The 22,310-nt window shown below is 34.9% G+C and overlaps 1 protein-coding gene across 3 annotated transcripts in view; it reads left to right on the top strand.

The window, feature by feature from the left end:
- The window catches only part of SKAP2 (src kinase associated phosphoprotein 2), a 209,655-nt gene that overhangs the window by 116,804 nt on the left and 70,541 nt on the right, over positions 1–22,310 (top strand). For all 3 annotated transcript variants that reach the window (XM_050785454.1, XM_050785452.1, XM_050785453.1), the window contains exons 5-6: positions 20,022–20,099; positions 21,093–21,176. Coding sequence is in view for 2 of the 3 variants with exons in the window: in XM_050785452.1 (XP_050641409.1) it covers positions 20,022–20,099; positions 21,093–21,176 (162 nt within the window). In the remaining variant the exon portion in view is untranslated. The remainder of the gene's footprint in view (positions 1–20,021; positions 20,100–21,092; positions 21,177–22,310) is intronic.

Below are 22,310 nucleotides of genomic sequence, written 5' to 3'. Positions count from 1 at the left end.
CCATATTACCTCTTCCTTGATATCTCAACAAGATCACTATATCCTCTTAATTTCCATATTCAGTGAACAATTTCCAGTAGTTTTCTTTCTTGGCCTTTCTGAAACAACTTATACTACCGACTGTTGATTCATTCCTTTTCTAAAATTCTATATGCTTTTGGCTTCTGGTCAGATAGTTCTTTCCTGATCCTTTCATATTGTTCCTTTTTGGCCTTCCTCTGGCCTCCTCTTTCTCTCAAGGAGGAATGAAAACTATAAGATATAATCGCTTGGTTGATATTCCCTCTAAATTTGACACAACTACAGTAGTCACCCCTTATCTGAGGTTTTGCTTCTGTGGTTTCAGTTGCCCACAGTCAACCAGGGTCCGAAAACAGGCGAGTTACTGTACAATAAGATATTTTGAGAGAGGCCACATTCACTTAACTTTTATTACAGTATAGTTTTATTATTATTAAAATTGTTTTATTTTATTATTAATTGTTATTCTTTTGCTGTGCCTAATTTATAAATCAGACCTTATCATAGGTATATTTGTATAGGAAAAAACATAGTATATGTAGGGTTCGGTACTATCTGTAGTTTCAGGCATCCACTGGGGGCCTCGGAACATATTTCCCATCGATAGATAAGGGAACATGACTATAACCAGAAGTTGTATATATAAAGTAGTTTTGTTGCCTTTATATAAAAAAAAATCAATTTCCTTTAAAAAAATTTCATTTACTGTCTTGTGTTAGGAAATAATTTTTCTTTCTAGGCCTATTTTTTACTATTACTTTGACATGAATTTGCATTTTCTCTCCTTTTGAGTAGTTTCAGTTAGTTTAGAATTTCAAGTAGTTTGAATTCCAAGGATTCATGGAATATGTGAATTGAGATAACTCTGTTAAGGAAATTTATGTTGGATCTTTAAGTAAAATTTAATGTAATTCCTAAAAAAAGATCTGTCATTTTATCTAATTGTTAAGGATGATTAAACTTTTTATTTTATATCTTTAAAATATGTTCCTTTTATCACAGAGCACTTTACTTACAGTATTGTTAATCACTTTTCAGTATGGAAGTGCATCTTTTTTTCACTCAAAGCTTTGTTTTAAGCATTAAGATGCTTTTTTGAGATTTTCTTCAAATGTAGAACTTTGAAGTAGCTGAGTACTGTCACTTTTACTTCACACATAGGAATTCTTTAAGTGGTTCTCTACAAATGGGTCTCTTGGCCAGAAAACTTGTATTTACCTTTATTTTAAGGATGGATAACAGGACATGGTTTATGAATAAGCATTCTACAATCATCAACAAGACTTGTTCGAACCAAAAATAGGGATCTATTTCCCAAGGAGGGTGAGCTCAATAAATCAGATAACTGGAGTTGGGAATGGATAGTGGTGAGCCTATTTGTAAACTTTGGGTTTCTGAATGTTAATTTTAAGCTTCCTTTTTAAAAGGCCAGTGTTTGTAGAGCTTATCCTGTCAGCAATATCCTGTGTCAATTGTCAGGTCATGTTTAGCATGTGGAAATGTATTAATCTGCCATAGCTAGCGTTGTAAGAGGCAGGGATAAAGAGAGGGCTCAAGCAGATGAAGAGGGATTAACTGTGTGGATTGAGCAAACTCCTCAATCACTGAACCAGTGATTTTACAAAGGATTAGCTGCTGCTTTTACAAATATTGATTACTGATTTGCCACTCAGAATGGAGATGACATAACTTGTGCGGTTGCTGTGTAGTGCGCTATGTGAAGTGTACATCATTCATATTAATGGATTTGTCATAGCCGTTATAGAAACTGACAGATTGATTATAGCAGCAGTTGCTAGAGCTGTTATGGTTAAGGTTGTGTCAGCATATCTATTAAAACTTCAGGATTTTAGAAGTTTATAGTATAGCCATAAAATTCATTTCCCCAGGTGGAATTTGGAATACTAGTTATTGCCCGGCACAGTTATTTTATGCATATTTTACATCAGTTTGAAGACATGTAAGTTGACATAGAGCAAAAATACATTATTGTGTTATTTTTGTAATATCAACAAATTTAGATTCGTTTCATTTTGGAAAATTTGTCAGAAATGCTAGCTTTCTAAACAAGAACATGTCTAGTTCATGTGGATGTCCAAAAATCCATTTGAATTTTTCTCAGATCAGGAATTGTTTTGAAGCCTTTGGGTATGTTTCTATAAGCACGTGGAGCTTTTTAGAAAATGTAGAAATATCTGGGTAATTAAAAGTTAATGGCTATTTTCATTTAAGTAACTTTTTATTACTCTAAAAATTTAGTAGCAAGAATTACAATTATCTATATCAGAGAAAATATGTTCCTTTAATTTTTTTAAGAAATCATTTGTCTTGCAAATGTTTTCTTTATGTCACAACAGGAAAGCTTTTCAGTGAGTTGAGTTGTATCTTAAAGGGTAAGCTGAAGCTTTCTAGGCAATGATAGTAGTGAGGAGTGGGTAAGTGGAGAAAGGTGAGGGAAGAGCACATTTCAGGCAGAGTGAAAACTTGTGTGGGTACATGAGACTTGGCCTGTTTGAAGAATAGCCAGGTATGTGAACATTCTCAAAGTAGTACCTTCATATATGTTGGGAATATTGTTTTCAAATTGTATCATTGTGCTATAAAACTATACTTGTATTGATTAAATTAAATTTTATAGATTAATGGGTGGCATTTTTCCTGGCTATGAGTCTAATAATATAAATAGATTTAAATTACTTAAAAGCCCATTTTTTGTTTTTTATTTTAAAAGTTATAGTATATAAAATTTTAAATGTGTAATACCTGCTTATAACAAAGTTGTTCCCTCTCTGCAAAAGGAAAAAAAAAATTCCCTACACTCCCTAGAAGTAAGAACTGCTAACAGTTCTATGTGCCCTTCCAGACATTTTTTCTGAGTTGTAAGAATACATATGTGTGCTAGAAAAAACATGGAACCAGATATTTCTTAAATTTGAAAAAGTAGTATATCATGCCAGGCGTGGTGGCTCACGCCTGTAATCCCGGCACTTTGGGAGGCCGAGGTGGGCGGATCACGAGGTCAGGAGATTGAGACCATCCTGGCTAACGCGGTGAAACCCCAACTCTATTAAAAATACAAAAAATTAGCCGGGCATTCTGGCACGTCCCTGTAGTCCCAGCTACTCGGGAGGCTGAGGCAGGAGAATCGCTTGAACCTGGGAGGTAGAGGTTGCAGTGAGCCGAGATTGCACCACTGCACTCCAGCCTGGATGACACAGCGAGACTCCATCTTAAAAAAAAAAAAAAAAGTATATCACTATATATATTAATATACCACTTGTGTTTTTTCAACCAAGTATCATGGGCATCTTTCTACATTAGTATATATCTTTCCATATTAATGCACACAGATCTATAGCATTATTTGGAATGGCTTCATACTGTTCCTCTTGCTGGGCATTTTCCATATTTCTGTTGTCACAAATGGTATATCAGTGAATATTCTGGCTTATACACCATCATGTAACAGCACTTTAATTTGTAGGATAGATTCTTGGGAGTTGAATTATCAGGGTATTGTCAAATTTTCATCCACAAACCTGTATTAAGCTATACTCCCCAAAAGAGGGTGAGTAGAGATGCAAGTACCATCTTTTCTTGCCCTCCTCCCTGTTTGATATTCTTAATCTTTACAGTTTTTGCCAGTCCTGTAAGTTAAAAAGTAGTTTTTAGTGAGGTTTATTCATTTGTTTGTTCATTCAGCAAATTTAACAAACACTTCTGTGTCCCAGGCACTAATCTAGGCCCTAGGGATACAGCAGTGAAGAAGACAGTTGTGGTCTCTGGGCTTTTGGAACTTACATTCTAATGGAGGTGGGGAGAGCTGGGGAAAGACTACAAATCAATAAACACTCATCTCTTTTCATGTTTATTAACCTTTGTACTTTTTCCATGAATTGCTGGGTTCATATCCTTTACCTGTTTTTCTATTGACCTGTTCACTTTTTTCTTATTAATTTGCGGTTCATTGTGACATCCGTGCAAATGTTTTCTCCTATAAATACACCTTGAATAAGTCATCATTTGACAAGTTAATGACTGTACCAGTTCTTATTCATGTATGGAATTACAGTAGTACACCTGACTTCTTTGGTTGGTGAGAAAGAATTGGACTAAGTCTTAAATTTCCATATTTCAACATCCTCTGAGGAATTTGTAAAAATTATTTTTGTATTTTTAAAAGTACATTAGAACTGTGAGTCTTGTGTGAGACTTAAAGCTATCCAGGTGAAGGGGACTTAATTGAATTAATTTAAGTAATAACTTGTTAACAATATTAAGGTAGATAAAACATTATGTATGTAAATTTTGTTTTTCAGTGAGAATATACATCATGATCTATTCAGACATGATTAATTACAGCTGAATTCTTAGAGAAACATGCAATATGATATCTTATCATAAGATCTTACCATATCTAAATTGACTTGGAATAACTCTTGTTATGCCATTTATTCATATGGAATTTTAGTGGGATGTGTATCTTTCAGATTTTAAGTCTTTTTCATATTTTCAAGAGGTCATTGTATATTTCAAATATTTATGAGCAAACTACAGATTCAGAGTTCAGACCGTTTTGTTGCCTTAGCCTCCTCTGAGGTAACTTCCAATGCCTTACAGGGCAAATGAAGGAGCACTGAACTGCTCTTGATGTGATGTTCAAGTGTGACTGAACAGCACTGGTTGTTTGCATGAAGTTACATCAGTTGTTGTGTGTTGTTAGCAATCATTTTGTTCTGCTCAATATTCCATCAGTTTCTTTTTCAAAGTTTAATTTTGACATTTCTAATTTGAACTAAATAGTTAAAATTTCTTGGTGAAATTGTTCTGGTAATGACAGCTCTTAGTTGGGAGAAAAGGAGACCATGGACGATTGGGCTATGTCAGCTCTGGCAGATCCTGCAGTGAGATAGCCCACACAGTGAACATATTAATGGATTGCCTTTTGATGTCTCCTCATAGTAAATATCAGTTGCTATATTTGTCAGTTGGTTTTTTTTTTTCCACATCTTGAATACTTTATTATTTTTTTTTTTGCTATGGAGTCTCACTGTGTTGCCCAGACTGGAGTTCAGTGGTGTGATCTTGGCTTGCTGCAACGTCTGCCTTCCAGATTCAAGCAATTCTCCCACCTCAGCCTCCAGAGTAGCTGGGATTGCAGACATACACCACCACGCCCTGCTAATTTTTATATTTTCAGTGGAGAAGGGGTTTCACCATCTTGGCCAGGTTGGTTTCAAACTCCTGACCTCAAGTGATCCACTTGCCTCAGCCTCCCAAAGTGCTGGAATTACAGGCATGAGCCACTGTGTCTGGCTTACTTTTTTAAAAATATGCTAAAATCTCATAGCTAAATGGGCACTTTTTATATTATATGTTCTGTCCCAATTTTCTTCCTTTTTATTATGTTTCTTCATGTTGGTGATTATAAAGTTTAGAACTGAATGGGCGTGTTAGTAGTTGTGAAAGTAGATATTAAGATGGGATATAAATATAAGGATGACCTCTTTGTTCTTCATGTCTTACGGCTATCTTACCTCCATTTTTCTCTTTCCTCATTGGTTTCTTGAATCTCTTTATTAGTGGGGAATTGCACCTAATCATGAGCTTCTCAAAGGCAAGGACTGTAGCTGTACCTGTTGCTCCATCACAGTACCTGGTACATATTGAGTGCTCAGTAACTGCCTGATGAATGAACCAACACATGCAAGCAACTGGCTGCTTAATACTGTGTTTTATTATGACAGCCTCTCTTTCTCTCTCGAGACTACTGTGAAAGGTGTATTCAATGTTTACAAAATTATTTTAATGACCCTTTAACTTTAGCTAGTTATAAATACAAATCATTAGCTGCACTATCATTTATATTTCGGGCATTTTCCTTCTGTTTTCAGTGTGTACTGATTGCAGAACTGTGTTTTATCTATGTATTGATTTTTTTTATTTTGCAGTGAACATTAGCTTAGACCATATTTTACAAATCCTATACACAAAACAAGGTTTTTTAAATATACCATTCTGAGCCATATAGATGATTTTGTTTAAAATTATACTTCTACATTTGAAAGAAGTACCCTTGGTGATTTCCATGCACACTCAAGTTTCGGAACACTGCCTTATGATCCCCTTGCTCAAATTCTAGTGAAAAAGACACACTTGTGGCACATCATTTTAGCCTGATATTGTAAATACCACATGAATGTCTATGTCTGTCTCCCTGGCCAGTCTCACAAATGGCTGTTGACAGTTATTCCCCTTTGAAATTAGGGATCAGAAAAAGGATTAAGCATGTGGTATGCTTTTATTTCCAGAGTATGAAGAAAAACTGCTACACATTAACTGTTCTAATATTGAAATTATAGTATGAATTCTCTAGTAATTTACTCAGTTATACGGATAACAATGCTTTATAATCCTTTCAGTTACCTAGGTGTACATATGATTACCAGTTCATACTGAAGAGTAGACTCAAGCATTTTATCATTCTCAGTAACATGTTGTTCTGTGGACATTTTATGGATACAAAGTAGATATACGCTTAAAATTTTGCAGGCTAGAATTGTCCTGGCACTGAGTTAGAACTTTATAGGCCAGTTGCTGATTTGTTTTTGTGTTAAGATGATCTTCATCCACGTTTATGTCCCTGCAAAGTCTTTAAACTTTGTAAATTGATAAATAAGTGTATTAATTTTACCCCCAGCCTGGCTGGTTGTTAAAGGATATGGCTCTTGACTTAAGCAGCAACATAAAAGAGTTGTGTTAGCTTCGTGCAGAGAATGGAGCTTTTTCTTGAGATTTAATAGGCAAACAGGGTTTTGGAATGATTGTCTGAAAATTGTGCAGGGTGTCTGTTCCTATAGATATTCTATGATCTTATCCTTGAGTTTAACAAAGTTTTTGGGAGCTAGCTGTATACTAGGGCCTTCTCGTTTTGTACTCTGTAGAATTGCTTTTACTGAATTTCACTTTGGCATTAAGCTTTTGGCTTAATATGAACGATGTTACACAAAACAGTCCTATGAAACTTTTATTTTATATACTGTAAAAATGTTATTGAGGACATTGAGAACTATGGGAGAAATTTCTTTCTCATTTCAGTACCAGGAGCCAGAAATAGTTGTGTTTTCTTCCCTGAACAATGATCTGTATTTATCTTATGGGCAATGGCTCATATAATTTATTGTATTTCTTGCTTCATGTTGGTTGTTATAAAGCTTATAAGTGAATTTTTGGCCCACTCCTCACAAGTGTAAATAACTTTGTGGTTCCAAGTTGTTTTCTGTTCCATCCTGACTTCTAATTTTGCCTTGATTTTAAAAAACATTGAAATAGTGACACAGAAAAGTTGCAAGAATAACACATAGAGTTCCCATATACCTTTCATCCCAATTCCCCTAACATTAACATTTTTCTATACAGGTATTTACTTTGTCAGTCTGCCTCCTCCCCTTCCTTACCCTTCCCTTCTTCTCCATCTTCCATCCTCCCCCTCTGTCCCACCCTGTGTGTATACACACTGATAGCTCCTGTTTACTTTTAATTTGCCTCACCAAATGTATCGTACAAATGCCTGTGAAATGCTTTTTGGGGGGAGAAGGAAGCAGTATATTACTAAATTAACAATAATAATAGGTAAGAATGTATGAATTTCATATCTATATTGAAAAAAGAGTTATGGAAAAACCTCTTGTTTTAGGTGAAAGGAAGACAAATTGTGTCTGTAAGAGAGAGGGAGAAAGATTGCATACACATGTGTTTTTAGGAAGATACTTACAACACCTTAAACCAGAGTGGGTACTTTGAATGACAGAAGAGGGAAAATGCCAAGACTTCTTGATTTAAATAAAAAATTAGGTAGTTTCCTTCTTAAACAGAAACAGGTATACTATTTACTTATGAAGACTAAAGCATTAAGAATGTTTGGGTACGTTTTTGCTTTAGTAATCAAGCTCAATTTAGTAATCAAATAATCAGAGTAGGACTGTGAAACAGAGTGAGAGCCTTAATTCAGCAATTTACCTCTATTAATAAGTTAGTCATAAAATAATTTCACGTTTGATAGTTTTCAAACTACACATTTGTCACTTATTATTTTTCTTATTTATTTATTCATATTAACCACCCCTCAATAATAAGGTGGTTTTGGGAAATGGGAATAGAATGACAATTGTTTGCGTACCTGTTATTTTTCTTAAGACAGAAACAAAAACGTGTTTTATTATACTGTACAATGTAGAAGACATTATAACTCTGTATATTCCTATTTCAGATACTTAAGATATAATCTTATGTTATTAATGACTCTAAACTTTTTGTATACAGAATAGGAAAAATAAATGAGTTTAAAGAATATCACAAATTATAAAAATGTTACTTATAATTTGAAAATAATTTTTAAAATTTATACCTCAAAATACACAACATAAAGCTGTTGCAAAAGTAAGTAAATCAATGAAAGAATTGTCCTATGGCCTATGTAAAAATAAAGCATAGTTGAGTGGAAAGAAGCTAAAGAATTCAGTCTAAATTATATTCATTTCTTATTTCTATGCAGTTTGCTAGAGGAATCTGCATACAAAAGGAACCTCCTTTTCCTTCCATAAACATCATTTTTCCCATTACTAGTTTGTTCCATGTTTGTGTATATATGTTTTTAAACCAAAATGGAAGTATTTCAAATACATTCTTAAGAAGCAAAATTGACCCAAAATCTTACAGATGAAACACCCCCCCACATTTTAAATGTATGGTATATTGGCCATGTGCAGTGGCTCATGCCTATAATCTTAGCACTTTGGGAGGCTAAGGTGGGTGGATCGGCTGAGGTCAGGAGTTCGAGACCAGCCTGGTCAACATGGTGAAACCCCATCTCTACTAAAAATACAAAAATTAGCTGGGCATGGTAGCATGTGCCTGTAATCCCAGCTACTTGGGAGGCTGAGGCAGGGAAATCGTTGAACCTGGTGGGTGGAGGTTGCAGTAAGCCAAGAACGTGCCACTGCACTCAGTCCTGGGTGAAAGAGCAAGACTCCATCTCAAAAAAAAAAAAAAAAAAAAAAAGGACGGTATATTAAAATATATCATGTTACACTTAGAGAACTAATCTTAAATAATAGTGATTGCTTTAATGCCATAGAAAAGTAATGCAATGATGTTGTCTGACATAGTTTCTATAGATGGCATTCATTTATTCCATCAGCAGTGGAACATAGCATTTCAGAAAATGGGCTTTTGGGCAAGTAGACTTAAGGTCCTGGCTCCACTTATTGTGTGTGACCTGGATTTCTGATTGGTAATATAGAGTTAGTAATACTTACCTCTTAGGGTTATATGATGATGAAATGAGATGATGACTGGTATCATCATCTTTACCTAACTCATGGTAAAGGCTCAATAAATGTTAACTGTTGCAGTGCTGATATTTGTAATCATGCCACTGATAGTGCTGTAAAAAAACATATTTAAGCTTATAGTGTGGAGATAATAGAAACAGTTGTCTTTGATACAGAGATAGCATAGGTAAGGAAGAAAGAAGTTGGACCTATTATTATTATTATTTGAGACAGGGTCTCACTCTGTCACCTAGGCTGGAGTGCAGTGGCACTATCATAAGCAGCCTTGAACTCCTGGGCTCAAACGATTCTCCTGCCTTCCGAGTAGCTGGGACTACAGGTGTGAGTTACCGTGCTTGAGTAATTAATACATTTTTTATAGAGATGCGGTGTTGCTTGTTACCCAGGCTGTCTCGAACATCTGGCCTCAAGTGATCTTTCTGCCTCAGCCTCCCAAAGTGCTAGAATTACAAGTCTGAATCACTGCCCCCAGCCGAGGACCTATTATTGTTATTGTTTAAATTTTATACATAATTGTTTGACTTTTAAGATGCCTTCAACAAATTTCCAGTGAAGTTGAGTTTATGTTTCCTGGTTTTCTGTTTTGGGTACTGTTTAGAAAAGAGCCTGGCACATAATATAAACTAGTAAAATATTGTTTAATATATGAGTTAAGAACGTTCCTTTTCATTTATGCTAATCTTTATTATGTATAATCTTGTCAAATATTTGTTTGTGCATCAGATTTGTTTTTGGCCAAGTATCTATAACCAGAAAGAAAGTCATGTGGTTAAAAGGTGTTTAACATTCATGTTTTTATTCTAGTGGTTTATATTTTCAGCCTCCTTTTGTGTGTGTGTGTGTGTGTGGAACAATGGACTTGTGGCAAATTGGAGTTGCCTTTTAAAAATACTAGTAGTAATAAGAGATAACATTTCTTAAAGAGTTATCTTAAGTGCTATCCTACTAAATCCCCACAGTAACTCTCCATAGTATGCCCGCCTATTATCTACATTGAAATATTTGAAAACTAAAGCTTAATGAAATTGAGTAACTTGCTAAGTCACAGAGCTGGTAGCCATCCTGCAATTTCAATGTAAATCCAGGGTTCTGAACATGAATCTAAAATGCAGTATCAGTTTGGGGGCACTTTTGTTGTGGAAAGAGATGCATTAAATTAAAACCCAGTTCATAATTAATTGTATATATTTAATTTTATATATTTAGAGACTGAACATTTTGATATATTTAGAATTACATTTTTAACTTAAGGAGAAATGTATTCCATTTTAAGCTTGCATCTCATTTTCTCAAAGTATGTATTATAGACTTTTTTAGAAGGCTATTATTTTTTAGAATTTAATGTTTTACTTGCTACAGAGTAGATGACTAAGATATAGGCAGATAAAGACTTGCTGAGGAGTTACTTTATGTGAAAGGTAAAATTTGATTTAAATTTTTTATGTGGAATCGAAAGATCTATTATTTAAAAGTAACCTTTACTAAAATATAAAAACACGGAAGGCGCCCTATATTATAAATATATAAACTAGTAGTCTTGTCTCTAAAGTAAAACCTTATTTTAAAATGATTGATTCAGTATATTGATATGCTATCTTCCCTGGAAATAATTGAGAGAGTCTTATAAGGTTTTCCACAAATTAATAACTCTAAAATTTTTAGATAAAAACCATATTTTAAAATTCTATAAGGAACAAGTTTAATATATTTTAACAATGTGATAACTAGTGGTTTATTGTTAGACCAACAAATCAGAAATCTTAAAGAGATTTTTTTCACATCTACTTTTATGAGAAAGGGACAGAAGTTCTATATTAAAGATTTATCTAAAGAAACAATCTTCAGATATGTAATAAGATAGTTCAGTTTCTGGTCGTATACTTGTGTATGTTAAAGTAAAAGAAGCAGTTTTAAATGAATGGAGAAGGATAATTGGACTCTGTATCATATAATTCACATGTACTATTGATCTGTGACTTTTTGAGCATTATTTTAATGGATGTTGATGAACACAATTGATTTCAGATTTCTTTTCATTATTCTGGAATCTTGCCATTAGAATTTTTTGTAGTTTTGTAGATTTCTATGAAAATTAGTAGCAGCAAGAAAGGAAGGAAGAAAAAAAGGGAAAGGAGAGGAGAAGAGAGGAGAGGGAGGGGAAAGAGGAGTGGAGGGGAGGGAAGAGGAGGAAAAGCAAGGAGAGAAGAACAGACGGGAGGAGGAGGAGAGGAGGAAGGAAGAGATGTAAAATAGAAGCTTTGATTGGACTCTGAACAAATGCTTAATCTTTTGGATTATATTCATGAGCATATCTTACGTGCATGTAGCTATGATATTAAGTTATTGTCTTCTTTGGTTCCAAATAGACCTATTGAAGGCATAGTGAAAATTTCCACTCTTAACTCCTTTAGAGTTAATAAAGGCAAATTTGAATTATCCTCATGGTTATTCCGTTTTTGCTTGGTAGCCTTCAAAATGGCCACTTTTCAGAGGAGGGAGGAGATTAGCAGATGTTAAACCCTTGAGTTGTAACCTCTGCTTTTACCCCAGCGTTGTCACTTAGGCTGCTATGTCAGTTCTTAAAGCGTTTTCCCCAAGGCATAACCCTCCTGAGAATTCTATGGTTCTACTAATTGAAAGTTGACCATCTTAATGTCAAAGCATGGTGTGAGCTTTTTTGTTTTTGTTTTTCTTAAAAGAAATGTCATAATAGGCTTAGAGATCACTAGTACTAGTGTATTCACTGGTGAATCTCTTCTGAAGAAAGTAATAGTGCTATGATAAGAAAACAAGCTTTTTGCAAAGACTATGCTAAAGTAACACAATTAGTCCTCTATTAGAGTTACGGCAGTTATTATTGTTTGAGATGCTTATTGAATATATAATATCTTCCTTTTGCTACTAAAAATACTGATAAACAGATTTGAAATTCCAAATTTCCCACGTGGAGGGGAGAATTATTCAAATATGAAAAATATTTAATTTATATATTTATTTCTCTCACACATATTCCAGGGCAAGGTTCTAGCTGAATATTAAACCTTTTAAATGACATAAAATAGTTCTATGCTAGATGTAAAAGAAGTTATTAGTTGTTCTATAAAAAATTTGTTGTGAGCAATTTCCACATTTGATATAATTGAAACTTCAATCTATCTTGGACCTTGGCCATTTGCTACTGAAAGGACAAGAAAAATATTAGTGTGGATATATTTCATGAAGTCCTGGAATTGGGAGGGCTTTGGAGATTATTGAACCTATTTTTTTTTAGGTTTTAAAAAGAGGAAATTGAGTCCAGAGAGGCTAAGTGACATGTTTAAGGTTAAAAAAAAAAAAAGTTTAGAACTGAGATTACATTGCAGACTTCTTTAATCTCTGCCACGGATTTTGAAGTCAGTGTCAATGTAGAGCTAAGCTTCTGGATATGTGCCATACCACTAAAACATTTTATTTAATATTTATATCCAAGTTAAGTGTAGGTTTCTCTCCTTGTTGGTGCATAGTCTTTCTTTCTTTCTTTTTTTCTTTCTTTTTTTTTTTTTTTTTTTTTGAGACGGAGTCTCGCTCTGCCGCCCAGGCTAGAGTGCAGTGGCCAGATCTCGGCTCACTGCAAGCTCCGCCTCCCGGGTTTACGCCATTCTCCTGCCTCAGCCTCCCGAGTAGCTGGGACTACAGGCGCCCGCCACCTCTCCCGGCTAGTTTTTTGTATTTTTTAGTAGAGACGGGGTTTCACCGTGTCAGCCAGCATGGTGTCGATCTTCTGACCGCGTGATCCGCCCGTCTCGGCCTCCCAAAGTGCTGGGATTACAGGCTTGAGCCACCGCGCCCGGCCTGTTGGTGCATAGTATTGTTTTGTTTTGGTTCTTTGTTTACTTTGCAGATATGCTAGTGAATTTTTATGCTTAAAACCTGTTAGAAAAAGAAACGAAGTGTCTGCATCCCTGCATCTTTGTATCTATTACATAATTTCTAGAAACAGAGAAAATAGCTTGTAAGTTTATGTGTATAATTATAAAGTGTAATTAAACTGCACTTGTGGAATGATGAATTCTGAGCCAGTCACAGCTCTGGGAACTGAGGCTTTTTTATGGACTATTTCCTAAAGCTAAGTACTAATGTACCCTTCAGCCAAAAATGTTGTTAAGATAGTGGACATCAACTGTAAGGATAGTGGAAGCAAAACAGAAAGCATTTCTCTACCTTTATACAAAATTACAATGCATTGGGATTATATTGGTGTTATGACATACTGGCACCTGAAAATGTACTTTCATTCTGTTTACCACTTCTTAAGAAAAATGAACTTCAATTGGAGAAGCTAATCTAGATAATAAAATAACCACTGGTGGATAGGTGAGAGTATCACCATCATGAAATGAGATAATATTTTTGGACAATCAAAGCCTAATGCATGTTTCAAATATAAAGCAATCATTAAGTGGGTAAATACTTTTTTAAAAAAATGGGTCTATTGCCCAGGCATGGTGGCTCATGTCTATAATACCAGCACTTTGGGAGGCCAAAGCGGGCAGATCACTTGATCCCAGTAGTTTGAGATCAGCCTGGGCAACATGATGAAACCTTGTCTCTACAAAACATACAAAAATTAGCCAGGCATGCTGTTGTGCACCTATAATCCCAGCTACTCAGGAGGTTGAGGTGGGAAGATCGCTTGAGCCCAGAAGGCAGAGGTTGTAGTAACAAAATCATGCCACTGCACTACAACCTGGGCTGCATTTTTGGTAGTTTACTACATGAGTTTAGAAGAGATAAAAGGAAGCACTATCTCCCCCTAGGAGGTGGCCAATTTATGGAACTCAGTATCCCAACTATTAGGTGAAAATGAAGAATTTGAAAAGGTTTAGATAAACTTGTAGATGCTTTATTTATATGAATTGTCAGGAAAAAAGATATGGTTGTATGGTTGAGAAGTTTGTTCTTTACTTTTTGGAGTTCAGGGAAAACAGTCACATCATGTGGTGACACAGAATATTTGACTAAATGGACCGATATCTTGACTCAGAGTGAAAACTCTTACGAATAATAACAGTCTTTTTAAAAGTATCTTTCCTTTCTTTTCCAATATAAGGGAAAAGGAAACTTTAGTCGAGTATAGGTGGTAGGAAGAATTACACTATGTGAAAGCTTGGTGTTCATGTTGAAAACTATATAAATGCCAACTAGAAAAGGGAAAACTGAAGGGAGCAAAAGGTGAAGCTCAGAAACCTAGTCGTAATTTTGCATAAAGTCTAGATTAAACAACCAAAAAAGTGTGAACGTATTAGTGTAATGAAGCCAATAATATGATGATTTATTGATGATAAAATAGTAAAAATAAGCCTTTGGATTCCTTAGAAGTCTAGCATTTAAATTGATCACCAAAGTTGCATATCAAAAAATAAAAATGATAATAAAAACATAGCTATTTTGAAAATGTCTCTGAATCATTGCACTTTGATAGTGATGTCTCATACTGTCTTAGATAAAGTAATGCATTTAAAGAGGTGTTAGACTGGGATATAGTGTGTGTGTGTTTGTGTGTGTGTGTGTATGTATCAGGGAAGAGTCTATTAGGAGACACATCAATGTTAGGGAAGACCCTGGAATATAGTGTATTGAGGCACCAAATACTGGACAAAATTGTGAATCAACATTTGTTCATTTAGATTTGAGAAATCTAAATAAAAAAAGAAAGGACCATTAGACCTCCCATTCTCCTCAACTCTAGCTCTTTCTCTCTCTCCCCCAACTCTAACTCTCTCTCACTCTCATTCCCTTGCCTACTCAAGGGACTTGCATGCTGTTCTAGGCCTTGTCTTCTGAGTGAAGCTTCTGTGATCTAGACACATTTTTCTACTTTTCTTTGTCCTAAATACAGTAATGCAGTTGTCTACCCTGTTAATGCCAAGACTGGGTTTAGACCTGACCAGCCTAACACCTGGAATGTTGCTAAATGATACTTCCTACCACAGACTTCATATTTTTCTCTGAAATTGAAGTAACTACTGTTTTTCATTTTGAAATAATTATTTTTAATTGTTAACACTTTTTAAAAGATAATGCTTATTTCTTAAGTATATTACAGGCATTTAAACATTCCAATGTTTTTCATCCTAGATTCAAGAAAAAAAAGATAAAGTAATAGTTTAATAAAATCACCAAGAGTGGGTAATACCTTAGTTTTAAGGTAATTTGTTATTTTTATACTCTGTATCTCTTCTCTGCTTTTCAAATTCTAGTATCCATACCTGAAGCTTGCTGTACTATGTCTATGATATACACCATTTGTTTTTAAGGCAAAAGCTTTAAGACACATACTAGAATTCTTGAGTTATCTTTTAGAAACAGTTACCTTATGAATAAAGTATCAGCCTAACTAGAGGGAAATTTGGATTTCACTATTGCCTTTTTCCCTGAATTGCTGGGAATGTCAGCACTTGATACTTGTTTATTTGAATTCATTGTGACCTTTTTGCCATTTTGAATGCTTCAGATTCTCAAATTGCACATTGGAAGAAGACCCATTCCTTGCTTAGTTGCCCTTGTAGGGTGTCGATTTTAACGTCTAATATTTTGAGCTGCTTTAGAAAAGTAGGATTATCATATAAGAAATACATAATCATTTTATAAAAAGAAAACTAGTCTTTCTCAGTATATACCTTACTTTCTCGGGTACTGAAAGTTTGTGGCCACTTAAGCAAGTCCATGTAATAAACTCCTGTAGCATAGTCTAGTCCCCAGAATATGGGTTAATTTTTGTTTTCCCCTTAGGATATAACTTTTTCATTAACCACTTTCACTTAAGTAAAAGGAAATCTTTGAACTGCTTTAAAAGTAGCTACAATGCTTAACTTGTATAGTTGCCGAATCATGCTTTTTCTTGTCTTTCATTTCTGATTAACTTTCTCTGAGCAACGTAGTCTTATATTTACATTAGCATCCATTCACTTGAACTAGTAGTTACAGTTATAGTAACATATAACAATATTTAACTATAATAGCTAATAAAAGCTAACATTTACTGAATGCCTACTATGTGCAAAGGACTAAGACCCAGTGCAAAACTTTTCTTTAGGACAAGGTTTGAATTTTAATAGTGAAGCTGAGAATATGATTGTGAATTCACTGGAATGTTGTATAATTGGCTGTGTTACATAGTGAGGCAATGTAATTGCAGTGTATGGCAAACATGTGGCAGCTGTTTGTTGTTGCCTGGCAGATAGGCTTACATTAGCCTTAATTTCTTTTTCTTCACGTATCATTATGCCTGTATTTTTATAGTCTTGTTTCTTTTTTTTTTTTTTTTTTTTTTTTTTTTTTGAGGTGGAGTCTTCACTCTGTCGCCCAGGCTGGAGTGCAGTGGCACCATCTCGGCTCACTGCAAGCTCCGCCTCCCGGGTTCGTGCCATTCTCCTGCCTCAGCCTCCCGAGTAGCTGGGACTACAGGCGCCCGCCACCGCGCCCGGCTAATTTTTTGTATTTTAGTAGAGACGGGGTTTCACCGTGTTAGCCAGGATGGTCTCGATCTCCTGACCTCGTGATCCGCCCGTCTCGGCCTCCCAAAGTACAGGGATTACAGGCGTGAGTCACCGCGCCCGGCCTATAGTCTTGTTTCTTTATACCAGTCTGAATCTTCCTAAATGTCAATAGCATTAATCATTGTAGGCATAGTGATATGAGGTCTAAATGATATAAGAATTCATATTTTTAACGGAAATTACTACTTTTTTATATATTATGACAGATTTTCCATCCCTGCCATCAGAAAGTATTGTCCGTATGCTCATGGTGATATACAAACCAAATGGTTCTTCCGAAAATTTAAAAATCTAAAGTATTTACAGGGATTGCTATTAGTGTACTTTTGTGTTTTAAAGAATTCACGTGGCTATTAAACAAATCCTGGATATTGGACAAACAGCAATAAAGGTTTAGAAAAATGAAATTTCAGTTAAAAAAAATTATGCCTCCACTCCCCAGGGAAGAAATAAAAGATTTTATATTAGAAACATGAATTTAGAATTCAGAATAAGTATTGCTTATGACATCAAATTTTATTGTGATGTATCAGGTGGAAATTTAGTCAACATTTTTCTTAAAGCAAAAGACTCAGGCTATGTGTATATTGAATGCTAGTAAATTCTAATTTCCTTTCTCCTTTTCCTTTTCCCCCACTTCCTCTCCCCCTCCCTTCTTCCCATCTCTCTCTGTCTCCTTTTTGATTAGTAATATTTTAGAGTTGAAAGCTATGCTAAAGGTACCCATTTCTTTTCAGAATAATTTAACTTTTCTTCTTAAGATTTTGTGAACATCCATTCCTTATGTAAAGAACATTTATTATGCCCAACGGAAGTGAGAGAGTTGTGGGACTACCCCTTAATGAGACCAAATCATCCCACAATTAGCCGCTTTAGTTTAGTGGTTGACCAGGACTTGTTTACATAGGTAAGGTTTCTGTTTGTAATTTTTGTTCTATGTGCAAAATACTGTAATAAATAATTTATACCTTTATATGTACCAAGTTTATTTTGAAAAAAATAAACTGGATACATTTATTGAACAGCTATTAAAATATGTACACTTTCCCTAAAATTTCATTTATATTTCAAAATCAGGGCTCAATTTTAAATATGTTTTAATGATACTGTGTTGTGTTTACTAAGTGAAATTGATCCACCAAGGAGCTGAAATTAGTACTCTAATTTTAAGCTTTATTTCTTAAGACAAAATATCCATGACTTTATCACTACTGTGATCCCCATGATATTAAAAAAAAAAAAGCTGGTAAAATTATGTGATGAGTTTGTATATAATAAACTTCCTATCAAACCCATTCTGGTTTTTTTTATTTTTAATTTTTGTGGGTACATAGTAGGCAAATTTATGGGGCATATCATATATTTTGATACAGGCATAGAATGCATGATAATCACATCAGGATAAATGAGGTATCCATCACCTCAATCATTTATTCTTTCTTTGTGTTACAAAGAATCCAATTATATTTGTTTAGTTATTTTATTTTATTTTGTTTTATTTATTTATTTAAAGACAGGGTCTGTCTCTATTACCCAGGCTGGAACGCAGTGTCATGATCATGGCTTACTGCAGCCTTGACCTCTTGGGGTATCCTCCCACCTCAGACCCCCTTCTCCCCACCTCTACCCCCCTCCTCCACTGGCTGGGACTGCAGGCGTGTATACCACTACACCCAGTTATTTTTTAATTTTTCGTAGAGATAGGGGTCTCACTGTGTTACCCAAGCTGGTGTCAAACTCCTGGGCTCAAGTGACTCTCCTTCCTTAGCCTCCGAAAGTGCTGGGATTGTAGACATGAGCCATTGCACCTGGCCACTTAGTTATTTAAAAATATACAATAAATTATTGTTGACTATAGTCACTCTGTTGTGCTATCAAATGCTAGATCTTATTCATTCTAATTGTATGTTTGTACTCAAACACATTTTCTATCCTAAGCTGTACTGAAACCACTTCCACTGGATGTATTCCATACAAACTTTCTTTTGATTGGTTGTTTTCACTTGCTAGAGTTCTAGTAAAACGCTGAGGATAACTATTATATTTCTTTTCTTTTCTTTTTTCTTTCTTTCTTTCTTTTTTTTTTTTTTTTTTTTTTTTTGCCCAGGCTAGATTGCAATGGCGTGATCTTGGCTTACTGCAACCTCCACCTCCTGGGTTCAAGTGATTCTCCTGCCTCAGCTCCCAAGTAGCTGAGATTACAGGCACCCACCACCATGCCTGGCTAATTTTTTTTGTAGTTTTAGTAGAGACAGGGTTTCACTATGTTGGCCAGGCTGGTCCTGAACTCCTGTCCTCAAGTGATCCGCCTGCCTCAGCCTCCCAAAGTGCTGGGATTACAACCATGAGCCACTGCACCGGGCAGATAACTATTATGTTTCTAATGAAGTTTATAAAAATATTGAACACTTGTAAAATTGAGTAACCTATAATCCATGACTGTGAATATACAATTTCTAATCAATTTAACTTTAGCTTGATTTAGAAACTTTTTTTAGGGATCCAGTGTTTGTTTATAATAGTTTTATCAGATCTATCTAGTTTTAGACTCTTAAATGCCCTATAAAAACCTAAAGCATACTCACTCAGTGGAATGTCCATAAGATTTCTCTGAATACAAACAGAGAGAATATTTGCTGTGGGCTCAAAGAAACAAGTTTCAGCATTTGCTTCTAGGGGAAAAGCATTTTATGTTTTACTTGGTAGGAATAGGGATTATGCAGGTAAGAGTCAATATGTATTGAAATTTTTAAAGAATTAATTCAATATAAATATAAAGAAGCTATGATTTGTTAGGAATTCTTAACCTCTGTTTCAGAGATTTATTGCATTTATTTATAATAGTTTCTCAGTCTTGTATTTTGGGAGGATATATTAAGATGTAGGAGTACAGAACTTTTTTTTTTTTTTTTTTTTTTTTTACTTTTTGAGACTTTTAGGAGGGATAGAGGGGATTAATCTATGGAATGGATATGAAACAAGGCTAATAGATTTAAACAATTTCAGTAATTGTTTAAAAGCACACTGAATCTAATGAGATCTGGCACTTGTTTTTCCTGAAATGGATTACCCACTGCTTTTTTTTTTTTCTCTCCCCAACTTCTCATAGGAGTCCAGTTTCCTCCGATTGCAGCACAAGACCTTCCTTTTGTTCTAAAGGCTGGCTACCTTGAAAAACGCAGAAAAGGTAAACTTAAGGTTCTAATGAAAAATGTAAAAATGGTTTCATCCTTAGATAGAACATGTTTGTAGTATATATGTGGAGGCAATATTCGTTTTAGGTGATTAAAGAGTTTTAAGATTGTAAGAAAATCTGAATGACATTATCCAAACCACAAAATATAGCTCTTAGCTTTAAATAATTTTTAATAAGAAACATTAGGTCAGATTTTTAGTTGTCAACCTTGGTTGTTTGTAAATGATTCAGGAGCTGTTTCCTGCCTCTCAAAGGAAAGCTGCAGGCCATGACTATATTCTCAAAGGTGGGATTTCTCACCAGTATCTCACTGGGCTGAGCAGCAGGTTCTCCTGTGCCCAACCTGGCATGCACCATGGTTCAGATCAAGCCTGGCATCTTGTCTGCCATTGTCTATTATTCATTTCAGTGTTCCTCTCCATTGGCTGTGATAATTGGGAGTTGACCATATGGTCTCACTTTTTCAACACCAATATTTAATGGAAATGAAATATGGAGGTGGTTTTACAATATGAGAAATGAAAAGCAGTCTTTTCATTACCATTCTGCTTATCTCTCTGGTAGTCCCTTTGGGCCTCTATTTATATTTCATTTTGCTTTTCTTAGCTGAATTTTAAAACTGAAAGAGTAACAAAAATAATCTAGGTTAGCTCCTCCCCCTTCTTTTTATAACAGATGAGAAAATGAGACCCAAATGGATCAATTATCTCAAGATTGTATAGTCAGATGCCTTTTTGACTGTCCCTGTCAGAAAACTGGGTTAGCCATGCTGTTGATCCCATAAGTATGGCAGCCCCGTAGCTACTTTACTTTATTCCCTTTGGCTTTGTTGGTTTGTTGTTGTTTGGTTTTTTTGTCTCTTGGAAAAGAAGATACAAATTAGTCACAGAATGTTAGAGCCCAGAGGAATCTTAGAAATCATATTAATTAACTTTTTCTTTTACAGTAAGGAAATGGCCTTACATTTTCCCCTCTTTATTGCAGATCACAGCTTTCTGGGATTTGAATGGCAGAAACGGTGGTGTGCTCTCAGTAAAACAGTATTCTATTATTATGGAAGTGATAAAGGTAATGTTGGTGTTCAATTATATCAACTACTGTTGCATAAGAATTTTTTGGCCATCCCTTCCCCCTCTTTTGGGTACAGAGTAAACTGAAGACAAACAAATAATAACTGGAAACTATAACAATTATAATCTAATTTACGATTCATTATTTGACAAATGCTCCAAATACCAGAATGCCCTCAGAACTAAAACAATTGTGTTGTATTGAATTGGAAAAGAGAGTAAAATAACTTTAATCTATGTGGCCTTTCACCTTAGGAAATATTTATTATCCAGTCTACTGTTGTAGAATTTCTGGAAAAGTTAAGAACATAGGGTCGTGGGAGTTTCAATGGCAGAAAATAGATTATTTTTCTTAAGTATTTTAAAATAAAATTAGATAAAATTAAATATGAATGGCACCTTTCTGAGCTCCCTTTACAGATTTAAGGAATAACAGCAAACATGTATATAGAATTTACTATATACTGGGTACCATTCTAAGCACTTTGTCTAAGTACGTTAGCTGTGTTAACTTGTTTAGCTCGCAACAACTCTGTAAGCACTATTATTAGCACCATTAATTTTACTTTTAGGAAAACAGAACAGAGAGGTTAAGTGACTTGTTCAAGGTCACAGAGTTGGAAAATGGCAGATCTAGGAATTTTTTTTTTCCTTTGTTTTTAGAAACAGGGTCTTGTCTTGGTGCCTAGGCTGGAGAGCAGTGGCTGTTCACAGGTGCAGTCATCACACCCTATCGCCTCAAACTCCTGGACTCAAGTGATCTTCCTGTCTCAGTCTCCCAGGTAGCTGGGATTACAGGTGCATACCGCGGCACCCAGCTCAAATTTAGGATTTTAACCTAGAGAATATGATTAGAGTCCATGTTCTTAACCACTATTGTCACTACATTAATTTAGAAATAATAGGATACATTTTGTAACTTCATTGTTAATTAATCAATCTCTTAGTTACAGTTAACATAATTTTAAGTTTGTTATTTGAACAAATAAAGCCACCAAATAATGCAATTTAAAGATTGTAAGCTTTCTGAGTTTCACTTTATTCTAGGGAAAACAGGCTAGGAGTTGAATATTATGAAGTAAAGCTTGTATGGAAATAGATAATGTTCATTTCCAGAAAGGACACTTTAAGA

Source organism: Macaca thibetana, chromosome 3 (assembly GCF_024542745.1).
Source record: "Macaca thibetana thibetana isolate TM-01 chromosome 3, ASM2454274v1, whole genome shotgun sequence".
Classification (NCBI taxonomy): Eukaryota; Metazoa; Chordata; class Mammalia; order Primates; family Cercopithecidae; genus Macaca; species Macaca thibetana.
Note: the sequence above shows the minus strand (reverse complement) of the source record. Positions and strands in the feature narration are given on the sequence as shown.